This window comes from Lepidochelys olivacea, assembly GCF_965140295.1.
Source record: "Lepidochelys olivacea isolate rLepOli2 genome assembly, chromosome: 16".
Taxonomy (NCBI): domain Eukaryota; kingdom Metazoa; phylum Chordata; order Testudines; family Cheloniidae; genus Lepidochelys; species Lepidochelys olivacea.
Window position 1 is genome coordinate 27,077,459 of NC_140426.1, and position 15,925 is coordinate 27,093,383.

The window sequence follows — 15,925 nt, forward strand, 5'->3', positions numbered from 1 at the left end:
AATTGTGGCTCTAGAGAGTTAGTAACTAATCCATAGAAGAAAATCTCTTTTAATGAGGAGTGATATAATGTAACATACAAAGGAAAGTTTCAGAATTCCAGAGAGGAGCTGGCTTCTGCAAAGAGGGAGGACGTAGGCTGTACAGGCTCTGTAGCCCTGACTGCGCCCTGCACTGCGACCTGAGCCTGGGTGGGAGTGAGGAGCCCTGAGACGCTGGTGCAAAGAGCAGGTTTGAAAGCCTCTGAGATCTCTCTCCCCACACAGGGGGGAGAGAGACAGAACAAGGGCAATGAAGGGTCAGGAATCCCAGGCCCTTCCCTCGGGACACTGGTTCTGCTGGCTAAGCATGATTTGCACCCTGCTGAGCCCCTGGGTGTGTCTGCTCCCGGCACAGACTCCCGCCAGCTCCGTTCGGGCCAGCGTGCTAACCATACCAGGCTATGGCCAGGCCAGTGGCGTGGGCTAGCCACACAGGTCCAAGGCCACCTGACTCCCTAGCTCCAAGCTCAGGTGGCTAGCCCAAGCTGCTGCCGCCCCGCGTGGGGAGTCATGCCTCCCAGCTGCAGTGTAGGTGTCTCTTACGGGCCCTGCCAGGAAGGGTGAGCCGAGAGCAGGCATAGTCCGACGCTTGCTACACAGCAGCCGCTGGTGCTGAGAGTGGCTGTCCCCGCACCTGTGTCCGAGAGCAGTGGTCCGAGCTCCTGTCGCGTTCGATAGGCCGGCCTGAGAGTGTCCAGCTGGCTCTGCGTCCTTGCCCTGAGCGAGAGTCGCAGCGCTGGCTCCATTGGCAAGCCTGTGGCTGTGTTCTCCAGACCGGGCACCGCTGCTGAGCACCAGCATTACCACAATCTGTCTCCCACCCACCGGTCCCCTGCCGGGACATCTCTGCTCCCGGCCTCAAGGGAGTGTGAAGCCAGGGTGGGGTCTCTCTGACTCATCCCTGGTGGCAACTGCTGCAAGAAACTCCTTCTCTTGCCCCCAGTGTTTATCCATTTATCTCCTGCTAGCACCTACTTGCCATGGCCTGGGCATCTGCCAAGAGTGGGCTCCCTACTCCCTTTGCCGAAGGGCATTTAACAATCATAGCAGCACAAACCCAATTGTGCATTACAAGGGAGCCCATGTCCTTAGTCAGGCTGTGCACAAAAGAAACTCTCAATATCTAAATAAAAGTCCAAGCCCTCTAGATTAACATGAATGGAGTTCAAGAAACCGCCTTCTGTCTGGCGTCTCCGAATAGGACCCACAGTATGTTAAGTGCCCACAGAGCTTTCCTCCTGTATTTCTGATAAAGGGATTATGCCCAATTCCTGTTCTGCTGTCTGAACGTGCTCTTCCTTCACAGGAGTGGGGTGCAAGTTCTTCAGCTCACAGGTGAGCAGATGCTAATGGGTTAAAGTCTAATTGTTTAAATCTTCTAGGCTTTCCTCCCAGTTATGTGATAATTTGATGAAGAACTTCACCCTAATTAAATATTCAAATGAGGAATAAGTGTCAATATGGCTTCCCATTGCCTGGAATGATGATTAATTGTATTCAAAACTCTAGTGGCCACTGTAATCTAAACCAAACCGTTGTTCTTGATTATTTCTGCAACACATTTGCCATGTTTTTGTTTTAAAATTTAAACTAGTAATTGATTTGCCATATGCCACAGAGCTGCACATGCTTTCGCGATACGTGTTTAGGAACTTGGGGAGTTTGTAATTGGGATTTTCTTGCTTTTTTCGATGGCAGTCTATTTTTTTTCCTTCTACAATGCAAAACGATTTGGCTTTCACAACCCATAAGGAAAATTCATTATGCAATCAAGTTAGTAGGTATGAGTTATATTGATCCTGGCCAAATGTTTGCATTAATTTAAAATAAATTAGACTGTGTTTCCCTTCTCCCCCCCCGGCCCCTCCCGCCACCCCATGTCACATTTTTTTAAATTAGAATTTAAAGTTCTGATCTTGCACTAGAAATGGCACCAGCTCCTGTCCTGTGGTCTGGAAACTCAATTTCCTCCTTGGAGAGGCCCTTAAATCCAATCCCTGCACCATGTTTTATTCTAAATGACGAAATCCCATTTGGCTATCAGAAAGAATGGATGTTCACAAAAGAGCTGAGTGAAGAAGGGAGAGAGAATCCAAAAACATTTGTATTTATTTGAAAACCTCCTCCTATTTGACAGTGCCCATTATTCAGTATTATTAAATGAATACTCCACTAACATTTGAGGTGCCATCACTGCACATGGACATGTGAAAAGAAAGTTATGGGCTTGAATGCTCACCAAAAGCAAGTTTCAAATTGTAGGTTCAGTTTTAATATTCATAATTTATTCATCATAGGTGTGGCTGAGTGCTCTAGGTTCAGAGTTTAACTTTGATGTGTTTAAGATTAAGAATAAACTGGAGATGGTGCTGAGATACGAGCCAAGAGCTGGATATGTGCTTCTCTACTGCCATGCTCAAGTGTATGTGGGCTGAGTCTGTTTGAGTCAGAGCAATTCATTTTAATTACGCTGGTGGAATGTATACACCATCTTAGCATATGGCACTTATGAACCTGGTGCTTGGTGTGAATTGCCAGGAAATGGTGGTGATAGTCAGGTACTTTGTTCATTGGGTACGTCCCAACCCAAGGATTGAATTAAATTCTTATCTGAAGGTTCTTAGGTATGTAGAAGGTTACGGTCTCAACAACTTCATAATTTGCTTTCACAATGGGTACTATGAATTATTCTGATAAACCCATCATTTTTAGCCCGGTTGGTTGCTAAGATATGCATGTCCTGACTCTGGAGCGTGGGCTGGCTCTGTCTTCTTTTGAGGTCTTTTTGCTGAAGAGTAATCTCCCCATGGAAAAGATCCAGCATCTCTGTCGACAGACGTTGTTAATCTCTGGTGACGTCCATGCGCTCTGTACTCTGGATTTCATCAGGCTACAGTAAGCCTTTAAATTGTGTTGCTCAGAGATGTGCCCTTTGGAGTTCTGACTTATTTTCTCCCTGTGAATCTCCCATTGGGGTTACTGTGTATGCATGCGGAAGAAGAGAACAGACCCCCAACATAAGCAAGAGACATTCAGTTGTCCCTCACTGTTAATTGTCTGGGTGGCTCATCAGTAAATTCCTGGACAATTTCATTCAAAACTCAAGGGAAAGTGCATAACGCATAGAAGTGGTGTAACTGGGCTGGGGCTGCTACTGGCAAAAAGCCCCACATGGTCAGAGTTTTCAATAGAAAACTGTTGGCTAAATTTGAAAATGTTTTCACATGGCCTTTTTGGTTATTTGTTTTAATGTTTACTTGGAAATAGGTTTGGAAGTACACATTAATTCAAAGCAATGTTATCCCAGAGGGTCACAACCATTATCGTTGTTTTTAAAGCTGTTTCTCTGGTTTGTAGGAGTGTGTCCTGTTTTTAAAGGTAGCTTTTTTCCAACAAATATCTAATAAATAAAAATTCCTTGGCCTGAAAAACAGGCCAGACATTCTCTGCTGGAGAGTACATGATGCATTCCCTCCCCCCCCCCCCCCCAAAATATGGTATTTGTGTGGGGAAAGCACTACCTTGTTTTCTGGCAAATGGGCACTGCAAAGTATCTTCCCTTGTTTATGTAGCTTTTAAATGTATGAAATGGACAGCTGCTGCCTCTTCCCTTCATGCTAGACTAAGTCTTTGCTGTGAAGAGAGAAGCATCTTCATTACATGTGGCAACTGGGTCCAGAAGATTAATGATAACATTTAATAAAAATTCACACAGACCTAGAATCAGCAGTAGAAAATATAGATTTAAATTAAAAAGGAAAAGCTTGAATCTCCCATCAAAGCGTATAAATCTATAGCTAGCAAATATCATCTCCTAATAAAATGTATTCTGTAACTGAAGGGCTTTGGATGAAGCTGTCTCTCTAGTTTAGTTTAGTGACCACATTAATTGAATCAAGTATGAAGACTGGTTTAGGGGACAAAATAAAATTTTCTTCTGCGTTCACTTAGACATATCAGGTGGCAGGAGAAATTGTGACCTTCTCTTCCTATCCACCTGAAGTATAGTAAATTGGAGAGTTGGTCAGTTCGCCATTAATAGAGGCGGCCTGGATGGTAAATAGGATCCAGCACAGGATTATGAAGCAGATGTCATGGGGCCATGATTCCCTGCCTGGTTTCTTGAACAGGGAGTGCAAGGAGCATGGAACCTAAAAACTTACCCTCACTGGTTAGTGGCTGTCAGGTTGGAGGTTTAGGTTTTTTTCTCTGTTGCCAAACAGCTTGTGTGAATAATCACACCCCCAGACTCCAGATTTTGAAAATCAACTGCTTGCAAATGACCACAAGACAGAACTTGCATTTCTGGCCCTGGTACCTACTAGTACTGGGATTCCCTGAGCATCACTTCCAGCTCCTAGCCTGTGGCTGACGGGGATTCTGGGAAGCTTGCCTGCATTCTCTAGCCCACTCTCTACACCATTCCCTACAGCATGTGCAATTTTCTTTTAATAGTTCATAAATGCTGAGCTATTGAAATGGCCCTGACTTCATTTCTGCAGGCTTGTTTTATTTACAGCATGTGCTGAAGTTAAGGCTTAATTAAAGTTTTTTAACTAAGTGGGCGGGAGGGAGCCTTGTGTTGCTGCCCCTACCAGCCGCGGACTGTGTTGCTGGCGACCACGTGCAGCTCTGTGGAGCGTTTTCCTGGGGCAGGGTTTAGTTGGTTTCTCAAGGGCAGTATGGAAAGGGTGAGATGGAAAATGCTGGGCCTCTCCGAGTGTGGGGCAGGAGGAAACCACCTCGTACATTTGGGTTCTGTTTGGAGCAATCGAGCCTGAGTTGCTGAGGGGAGGATGCAGTGGGCTGTCAAGTTTAAAAAACATCTGCCCAGGGATTGTATTTGTGGATGTAGCAAGGTCACAGGGCTTTATCTTACAGAGAAATCCAGACCCACAGTTGTAATAGACATCCACTGACTGCTTGAAAGATACACATTTAGCTCCTTCAGTGCCTGCCTGCAGACTGTTAGTACTGCATCATGGGGACACTTCTATAAGTCAAGGGAATGCTCATGAAAAACTGACACCTGCCCCATACTGCTCCATGCTGCTCTCAGGGGCGGGTGGGTGGGTGGGTCACCAACTCTGTCACTTTCCTGTGATTTGGGCCCACTCTGCCTTTTGCTCGCAGTTTACCACTTGAGCTCACAGGAATTATCATCAGGTTAAGGAATGGGGTGATAACAGCATCTTCTCCTGCTCTGTAATAATGTCATCTCCATTCCCCCCTCTCTCCACCAGGCACATATCTCTGACGCTTCCCGCGAGCTTTCGAGGCAAAAGTAACAACTCCCGACTCGACTTTGAACACCAGCACTCAAATTTATACGCCATATCAGGTAAGCTAGTGTATGCAGTGATGACTCTCTCTTATACTATGCTCTGTCAGCTTAATCAGAAAGTATAACCAAATAGAGCAGTCCTGGCTGCATAAAAAGGAAAGAGGTGTGGGATCCATGCACTGGACTTCCAAGATTTCTGTCACTCAAGCATCAAAAACATGTGGGATGCGAATTAGTTCCAGAGGATGTTCAGGCACAACTGTTAGGAACAGTGAGTGCCATTGTTCACTGGAAACAGTGGAGCCCGGTGGGAGTATGGGTGCTAGGAGTGGGATTTCTAGGTAGTTTTTGTCAGTCTAACACCTCTACGTATCTTTCTTCCTCTCCCCTTTGCCCTGATCCTTAGCTTGCCTCCCCTTATTTACCTCATAAAACCCACAGCTTCTTTCCATGCTTACAGGACACTTCTTTCAGTGTGATAAGCCCGGTTTCCGCATAGACACTGCTCCGGTTTCTTCCCACCCCCACCCAAAAAACAAACAAACCCACCACATACATAGTGAAAATAAATAACCGAACTCCTGCACACTCAGTGTGTCGTGTGCAGGCACAGCATAAATTACCTCACCTCCTCTGGGATAAATCAAAAACTAGACACTCTTTGGTTTTAAGGGGGTTGTTACTTTTAGAACCTCTCTAGCTTTTTTTCCGGGTGGGGGGCATACTCCTATTTCCCTCCATTATCTGCAAATTCCAGAGTGGCCTTAATCTCACTCTCTTCAGGAGCACTGGGGCCTTTCATGCTCTTTCCCCAGACGTCTTGGATACTGGAAGAGAGAGACACCAGAATCCCGTGCACGAACCACATATGTGATATGAGCACACGTTGACTCTTTATTCAGAAAATGGCACTATGTGCCATCTGGGGCAGGCCTACGCATACTAGAGCTGGTCAAAAGTCTCCAAATTTCAATGTGGAAAAAATGTCAATGAATATTTTTCCTGATTTTTTTTTTCCCCTCATACTAGCTCTAGTATGCATGTAAATGAAAGAACAACTAAATACATATGTAAATACCATGAGCAGGAACGAGACCATGCATGTGTATAAATGAAAATAACCAGCCAGCGCAGAATATTTCGGTCCCTGCACATGATCCCGTGTCGGTACTGGACCTAAAGCTCGGCCCATGCTGACACCTATGCAAACCCATTTCAGGAGGACTTTTGTCTACAGATTCTTTATTTCTGTGGTGATGGTTGGGCCAGAAAGAACACAAAAACAGCCATACTGGGTCAGACCATTGGTCCATCCAGCCCGGCATCCTGTCTTCTGACAGTGGCCAGTGCCAGATGGTTCAGAGGGAACAAACAGAGCAGGCAATCATTGAGTGATCCAGCCCCTGTCATCCAGTCCCAGCTTCTGGCAGTTGGAGGTTTAGGGACACCTAGAGCATGGGGTTGCATCTCTGACCATCTTGGCTAATAGCCATTGATGGACCTATCCTCCATGAACTTCTCTAATTCATTTTTGAGCCCCTTTATACCTTTGCCCTGGCAACCCATCTTGACACTCAGATACAAGGCTGGAATTGCCTGGCTGCAGCTAGGAGGTTGTGAGGGGAGTTTTTATAAATATAAAATCTCACAGAGCCAGTCACTGTGGAGCCAAGAGCAGTGTAGTCTGGAAGCCATTTGTAGTCCACAGCAATAATAAATGTAGTGGTCCTACAAACTTCTGAATAATGTTACGTATTATGTGCCAAGATGGCATTCTTTATGTTAACTACCTACATACAGGGTGTGTGTGTGTGGGGGGGGGGGTGTGCACACGCGCGCACACACACAAAAAAATCATATCCTGCACTAACCGCTACGGTTCAGAATAATATCAGACTTAAATGATTTTCTCAAGTGCTTTTCCCTAGACTAATTTCAGGCCTTTAAAACTGTTGTGGTAGCCTTGGTGAAAAGCGAATTAGCCTTAGTGTTCCCTTAGTTGTGTCACTTTCACAAAAGGAAGAAAATATCTGGCTTTAAAATTTATTGTGCCAAAATCTGGCCAGGAAATTGGTTGCCTCACTAGATTATGGTGGATTTACAGGTCTGATTGGGACCCCAGGAAAACCAGCCATGAATTCAGTGGGTGTAAGATAGAGTATATTGTGCTTGCGCATCGTAAGGGAGGAAAAGGTGGCAAACCTGTGCCATCCACAGGATCTTTCTGTTAATGGTGAGTGACACTTCTAACACAGGAACATGGCATTAATTCATGTACCATCATCAAACGGTTATTTAAAAGATAATCTCCTGCTAAAACTGCAGCTTCAGATTCCTGAATGTATGGAATATAACAATGGCATAATTCATGTCAGGACTGGTTTTTCTCATTACTCTTTTGCCCTAATAGATTTGGCTCTGTAAGGGAAAGCATGTTCTTGTGCTCACATCACACCGGTCTAGAGGGAGGAAGGGAAGGTCATGAGTTCTCACTTACTGACACCTCATGAGCCCAACAGGCGCCCGCAGGCAGAGAAGCAATATTTCTGCCTGAAAGCTGCTGGAGAGACCCCTTGGTCGTAGGAATTCCTGGGGACTGCTGCTTCCGGCAGCAGAACGAGCATGGAAAGATGACCTATTTTATACAGACCCTGAATATTTCACCAGATGTTTACAGGCAAAGTGCAAAACAAGCCTATAAAACCAGGCAAAGCAATAGGCTTCAGTGTTTGCACAAATTTCAATCAAAGTATGTAACTTTTTTTTCTGCCTGCCAGTCCTCCTCCAGGCCTATTGTAATACAAGCTGCGGTGCTTCTGTTTGTTGTAATGGCTATTGCAGCTGTGAACGTTTCCACAGAAAAGGTCTAGTGATGTGAAACCTCCTGTGCGTTGACAGGCATCTTGGTGTGCCGTCTGACCATCGCTGCCTGTTCGGCAGCCTTGATTAGGTGCTGTCTGTGACCATTCCCTCTGAGTGCTTCACATTACAAAGGCACATTTAGCATCCGGACACAGTGGTAGCCATTCAAAAATGTCCTGTTCTGTCTATGTAATTTTCAGTCAGTCAGTTTTATCTACAGTACAGCGTTAGTCTCTTGCTACAGGGCTATGGTAACAGGAAACTTACGAATGTACACACCTGATTACTCTGCTGGGGTCTAGATTTGCACAGATAGGATACTGATTGTGACATGCTGCGGGTCTTGTACTTGCTTCTTGCAGTTTAAGAGCTTGTGTCTAAGGAGAGACCGCAGTAGATACTGGCAGTGAAGCAGAATCCTTCAAAGGAGAATGGCTAGAACTGTTGGGTGGGAATCAAAATAGACTGAAAGTCAAGGCTGGCTGCTACTCTAGAAAGTGTCGGGGAGGGTGTTACGGAGCCTGGATGTTTTATTGGGCCAGGTCAGCGTTGGATTAGAAGGAAATACTGTGTCCCCGGCTGCTTATTGGGGGTTCTGCAAATGTAGCCCCCCGCTTCGGTGCTGTTTCCACATGCTGGTAGCTGCTGTATGCCAGGCTCTCCCTGGATCTCAGTTCTATTGAGGAGCAGAGCATTATGCTGCGGTATTTGAGAAGATCATACACCTTTCACTGGGAGTCTGAGTCCTCACCAGTCGCTAACTTCGTAGCATTCCCGACCTGCACACATGTGAGCCTGACTCCCTGTTTCTTTTCAGTTGGTTAAAGGTAATTCTGTTTACAGGTAGCTGCATTGTTCTTTCAAGCCTCTTAGGACTAGCAGAAATGTAGCTATCTGAACAATTTAGTGGGTCTAAATATTGCTTTGCTAAGCAGTCAGTGGGACAGTGGCAGATAGGCATCTGTGAAATCTGCTCCCTCTCTAACTACCTATTAGCTCCAAAATGCCCTTTGAAAGGGACAATAACCAGGCTTTTCCCTGAACCACAGAGCCAAGGAAATTCTGAATTAGCCACATTCTGTATTCTCCCAGTGCAGGGTTCTGTCATTAGCTTGTGATATTCCCAGACCTAAAACTTCATTCAGGATGATTATCAGTAAATGAAGGATTTAAAAAAGAAAAAAAACCACTTGCAAGAAAGTTGTAATGAGCAAAGACACCACCACTAAAAGCCAGGAAAGTCTGATTGCTTTCTGTCATAGTGTCATGGTTTTCCTTTAGCATAATCCCAGACTGATTTTACCTTTCTGTCCCTTGCAGCCCTGAGCGACACATTTGTGTTGATGATTTGTCATTTCCAGGCAGTCAGTTATTTAAAAATGCCTAGTTTATAAAGGGTTAGGGATTTACTAAGAACCTCCCAAGTGTGGCTTTGCCTGCTGCATCATGATTGTTACCTAAAATATATAACGATGGCTAGCAGAGTGGTGGAAGGGAGATGCAATGTCCTTCTTTAACAGGTTAAGCCAGTCTCTAACCACTAAAGCTTCCTTTGCAGAGTCTAGTGCTGGCCGCTGTGGGAGACCATGTACTGGGCCAGATGGTCCTTGGGACTAATCCAGTCTGCAGTCTCTGTATTGCTATCCAATAATTGGACATTTGCACCTCTGAAAGCTTGCTTACTGCATCTTTCTTAATGAGCAGTTACTCAGGTGAAAGCCTGGAGCCGCAGTGTGGTACAGTGAGCCTTTGCTGCCTTGGCAGTTCCAGTTCGTGTGGCATTAGCAGTGACTCCGGAAAGTTGACTAGGAACTGCTGTGGGAAAGTCAGATTGCCTAGAGAGAAATCCTTCAGGAGGATGGAGCCAGGGTGGAGGCTCCCTGATTGGTTGGGCTGTACTTTTGTTTTCCAGCCCCCTGTAGAGGCCAGCTTACATGGGACACTGCTGATTTCTGTAAGCTCCCATTAGCAGTGGTACAGAAGTGATAGGTGGCTAATGCTGCGGATGGAGAGGCGCTGGCTCTGTCTGGCGCTCACTGAAATGGCTGTTGTTCTTATTGCACAATTCTGACATCCTAGGAAAGCAAAAGCAATTCCAAATAATTAATGATTTTTGAATATCTGCTTCCCTGCCATTGCAATTTTAATTTAGTCCTCATTTAAATAGCAGATGGGCAGTTAATCAATTTCATAATATGTATAATTATCTCCATCACCCATATTAAAAATTTCAGACAATTGGTATAGATTTTTTTTTAAAGGAGGGTGGAAGGGAATCTGTGTATGTTACACCAAGGAGGGTAAAAAAGAGCACACGTAGTGCGTATTCTGAACGTACAGAGCTAGGCCCTGCCCTCAGATGGTGTAAGTTGGCATGACAACATTGGACCTGGCCATTATCTCTGTAATAGTTAAATGACTCCAGATCTGTAATTAAGGTGAAAATAGAGCTGAAAGTTGGTTGGTTGGTTGATCTTTGGACATTTTCACTCTCAGCAATTAAATGCTGGGTGACAGAAAAAAAAAAAGATTCTTGATTGCAAGTTAGAGCAATAAATTAATCTTCAAGATTTGCTGTATATAGAAAAATACAATCCCAAATCTGTAATGCTGCTCGGGGTTTCCCTGCACAGAGCTCTGGTGCAGGATCAGGGCCTCTGTCTGGAATCACTTTATTCTTTTTCACACACAAGATGTTTTCTCCCCACCTTGTCACACCCCAGGACTGGAGCACCCATCTTTAGAGCCAGGATTATATATGACTGGATCTGCAAAGGGTCTCCTGTGCTGTTGGGAGCATGGCACCAAACAGTGGATTGAGTTTTATTATACGTTTTCAAATGACCACGCATTAGGACAGGGAATGCCTCATTCCAGACAGATCCATCGACAATGCTGCTCAGTATTTTACAACATAGTCCTTTTTCATAGCCTTCAATTTAATTAAGATGTTGTTGTGACTACATATTGCCTTCATTTCAGACCTCAGCATCCCTGAGCATATTGCTTTGGCTTATCAAAGCTACAAGGACAGAGAGAGAGAGCCCTCTCATGCAGCCACAGATAATAGCTTACAGGGAAAATTCCTGAATGAGGTGAAAAATTATTTATAATAATGGTGCTCAAATAAGTCACTTTAAGGGTATATAAATTTTTATGATAGTGTACAAACAGCCATAGCTCGCCTTGTCTCACCATCTATCCCTGCGAAGAATGAGAACAACATCTAGCATAAAGAAAAATATAATAAGAAAACTAAGAAATGAATGGGCAGGGCTGAAGGATTGATCGCCCTGCATATTTGTATATCCTGATGTAAAAGGTGCTGCTGACAGGTGGCCAGGTTTTCTCTGTATAAAACCATGTGTGTGCTGTCAGGGCCGTGCAAGCAGCCTTGTTTCGATTGATGAATTGCCTGCTTTCTTGATTAAACCTTCCGTCACTTAAGAAACAAAGAGCCTGTGTTTGGATGGCAGAGTGGGACATGTCACAAAAATCTGTCTGCTTTACCTTTGTGCAGATGTTGGGCACAGACTGTAACATGTATTATTAAAATGAATGTGGCATTTACTGTGCATTATTTCTTTCCTGGGAGAAAGGACCTGTAAATTATATGCTAATAATAAGCTTTAACCCTTTCAGAAAGTAAGAGATTTAAGAGTGCAAATATTCCTGCAGTCCTCGCTAATTGGATGTGCTTTAATACCACTGTAGCTATCTCACTGAAGTTAATAAACAGGGTGTTTCAGGCCAATATGCTGATGCCCCTTGGGGTTCTTGCCTCCAATAAGTTTTCTGCTGTGTAAGTGCCACTGAAACATAAACCTTTTGAATTACAAGATACTCCATCGAAAGCCCTCTTCAAGTTCTGCTTAGAGATGGAAGACATCTGCCTGCTCAAAGAGAGGCCTGCGGTGGGGCAGGTTAGAGTCAGCCATGCATAGGACACACAGCGCTATCTGTTTTAGGAGCTTGGCACCCCGCTGCACAAATTGCACCAGCTTTTTAAAAACTCCTACCATTTCAGCCCCTCAGGAGCAGAGGTGGGCATGGGAGTGTGGCAGTGTTTTGTGCCACTAGCCAATGGCTGACCTGGCAAAGCCATAGTCTGTCAGTTATTTGTGATTTCTGAAAAATAATTTGTGGTATATTTGGGCAGTTCAACAGGACACGTGTAATCATAGCTAGAGATCTCTCTGCTAATCCAGCCATGGCAAAGTCACCTCTGGTGAAAGTGACTGTGTAGGATTATCATTTATATTTTATGTGAAATTCCTCTGTAGGCAACTTCTGAATCACATTTCACACAAGCTCAGTTTGTACAAAATCCTGTGTCATGCACCCAGATGGAAATATATTTATATATGTTTATACATCATCCTGTGCCACACACCAGATGGATCTTTATTAAGCAGTGCTTGTAGCTTTTGGGGTTTGAACACCTGCTGTCATGGTGTCCATATAAAGACAGTATTATGCAAAATGTGGTGGACTCTCGTAGACTTTAAGGTCAGAAGGGACTATTATGATCTTCTAGTCTGACCTGCACAACGCAGGCCACGGAATCTCACCCACCAGCTCCTGTAACAAACCGCTAACTTATGTCTGAGCTATTGAAGTCCTCAAATCATGGTTTACAGACTTCAAGGTGCAGAGAATCCTCCAGCAAGTGACCCGTGCCCCACACTCCAGAGGAAGGTGAAAAATCCCCAGGGCCTCTGCCAATCTGCCCTGGGGGAAAATTCCTTCCTGACTCTAAATATGGCGATCAGCTAAACCCTGCACAGGAGCCATCAGAATGTGCATACCATGTAGCCAAAGTCCCTTTGAGTGAATTTGTGAAGGCCATAAACTTATAGATATCACTGCAACTGATTTTATCTCAGCCAAAACTCTAGTTTCAGTGAGTGAAATCCTGCTCTTGTGCATTTTTTTATTTAGAAGAAATCTTCAGGTACCATGCTGCTGATGCATCCGATGAAGTGAGCTGTAGCTCACGAAAGCTTATGCTCAAATAAATGGGTTAGTCTCTAAGGTGCCACAAGTCCTCCATCTCTTTTTGCTGATACAGACTAACACGGCTGCTACTCTGAAACATGCTGATGATGATTCGCCTTGGCCACAGCTGAGTTTGTTGCTCTTGAAGGATAAAATATGAGAACTGCTGGTTGTGGAAAGGCAGCAGAAGACAGGTAAAGAGCACTTTGATACATTGTTGGTCAGATAACTTCTAAAGAGCACTTGCCAGCTGTCCGCCCTAAAGAAATAAAATATTTTGGTGCGTGTCCTTTAAAACTGATTAGGTGGATGTCATTGTGGCAGCCATGCGGACGGAGTCTGTGGTGGTGTTAGTCCATCACACAGGATCCAGAAGTGCATTGCCTGCTGTCAGTAGCAGTAAGGGAAGAAATTACTAAATAAACCTTTTTAAGAAAAAATAGGGTTAAGAAATTGACATCATTGCTAAATTCTACATTTGCAGAAGGGTTTGATTTAGTTACAGATCGTCTAGAAATCCACATCCCTGGAGCCAGCATTAAAAGTATTTGGTAAGAGTGCTATTTTTAGTAATTTGATTTATCACTATATCCTTCCGAGTTCTGAAGTGCTGGGAGTTCATAACGAATCTTGATACCACTTCTTTGTTGCCTAGACCAAAACTTACACTTCAGAATGTTTTATGCAGTTAGAGCATAATACCTGCATGTGAAGTGGGTTGCAACTAAGTACCGGTCAAATATATTTCCTTATTTTATTCTGAACCCCACTTTTATTTCATTCCGGCTGTAATCCTGGATTTAGTTGCAGTATTCTGAAAATGCCCATTTCTGTTCTTGAATACTTACAGGTTTTTTGTTTTCTTTGTTTGGGGATTTTTTGGGGTGCCGGGAGGGTGTGGGGAGGGGAGTTAACTGAAGATGAAGGTCTCAACCAGCTTAATGTAAAGGACAGGTGGTTTGTAGGTCAGAGTTGAGATGGAATAGATCTGTCACATCCCTGAAAAGAGGCTAATTATTCTACAGATTTGTTTTACAGTTGTCTATAAGAAAACGAATGACACAAGCTCTAGCAGAGCTGAAATCCTTTGTTAGGCAGAGAACTGTTTTCTGCATGCCTGACTTGTTTTATAGCATCCAAGACCTAGTGAGCTCCCGGTAAAGTAACATTCACTATTGGAAGGAAGCAGCTGCACTTGCCATTTTTTGCCCTGTGCATCACCTGTAGGTGACCCATTTGGAAGGAGCCAAGAAATGGAGCAGTGCCAGGGGGGAGGGGGGGGAGGGTTTTCCAGTCTATGCTACACCTGGTTTCTGTAGTGCTCACACACAATCACTTGTGGGATGTCTGGTTTCTCTGACTAAAATACAACATCTGAGAGGATAGTAAACACTCGCTAGCACCAGATTCAACTGGCAAGACCGAGTGATGGTCACTAAAAGCCTGACAAATCCAAAAGGGAGCTTGTCCCGGCAGCTCTGGGAGATGAGATATTGGCACTCCCCTCGTGGCTAGCTTTGGTGCTATGACACCTTTGGTTACGGCATCATCTGAATTCTTGAGACATCATACATGGTTGAGAAGGAGAGCAGAGCAAATTCTGCAAAAAAATGTCCATAAATCTTAGTTCCGAAAAGGGCCTGGAGTTCCGTGACAGTCGTGAGTGACATTTTTGTTTGCAAAAATATCCTCATAATTCCACATGGGCCCTCTCTGGGATTGATTATGGACCGATAAGCCGTCCAATCACGTAGCAGAAACAACTCTGACTGTGTCACTTAGGTAACTGCTCACCTTGCACAATTAGCAACTTACTGATAGCAAATTGTCAAAACAACCATCTAAGCAGACCGCAGGCCAGCAGCCCATGGGGTGACACATGTTCACACAAAGCATTCGCCAAGTCACTTCACGTGCCAAATGCATTGAAATTTGTAGGGCTGGAGTCTCCAATCTACTAAGACCTGTTTGCACAGCACATGGTGGCCTTAAAGCAGCCAGAGATACCACAGGGGAAAGGTCCTCATTATAACGGAAATCTGTGCTGGAGGAGAACTGGTAGAGTTAGCATAGACCTTTGTCCCTGGGGTCAGGGCAGAAAGGGGCACGGCAGGGGCAGGGAGGAGCTGAGCTCTGCTATGCCTGATCATCTGCAGGAATAAGGGACTTTGCACCAGCACTGTGAGTTAGAGGAGGCACCTGCTGCCCTAGTGTACGCCAAGACTGAGCAGGCCTGAATCTGGGAGCTGCAGCTTGCTCCCTTCAGCTGCCCCTTGTTCTGCACTCAGATGTAGAGGAGAACCAGGTCCTTAGTCTGCTCATAGCTAATTTAGAAACAGACCAAGGGGCTAACTTTGCCCAGTTTGCTGTGAATTGCACCCCCAGCTCTGCTGAGGATAGAGGGGAGCCAGTGAAGAGCTAACCCAGGTCTTCCAGCCTCCATCTCTCTCTGACTGTCCTTAGCCAGGGCAGGCTGGTGGTCTCACTTTGGCATCATGAGGAAGCCCACACCCCACTCACTAACCAGAGTCAGATTCTGGAGCAAGAGCTACAGTTATCTGAGCGTTGTCTTCCGGGTGTTTGCAGTAGGAAAAGTTTGGAAGCTTCAATTCAGTGCTGTGGAGGGAAGAACATAAAATAAGACGTAGGTATAAGTGATAATCCCAACACAGCTCTATAACTGCGAGTGCCGGAGACAGCAAAGACATCGGAAACTCATCGTATTTATGATCTGGGGAACCA

General features: G+C 44.8%; 1 protein-coding gene across 5 annotated transcripts in view; it reads left to right on the forward strand.

Moving 5' to 3' along the window:
• The window catches only part of MVB12B (multivesicular body subunit 12B), a 100,380-nt gene that overhangs the window by 41,253 nt on the left and 43,202 nt on the right, over positions 1-15,925 (forward strand). For all 5 annotated transcript variants that reach the window (XM_084650318.1, XM_084650319.1, XM_084650316.1 and 2 more), the window contains exon 7: positions 5,283-5,380. In XM_084650318.1, coding sequence (XP_084506444.1) covers positions 5,283-5,380 — 98 coding nt within the window. The remainder of the gene's footprint in view (positions 1-5,282; positions 5,381-15,925) is intronic.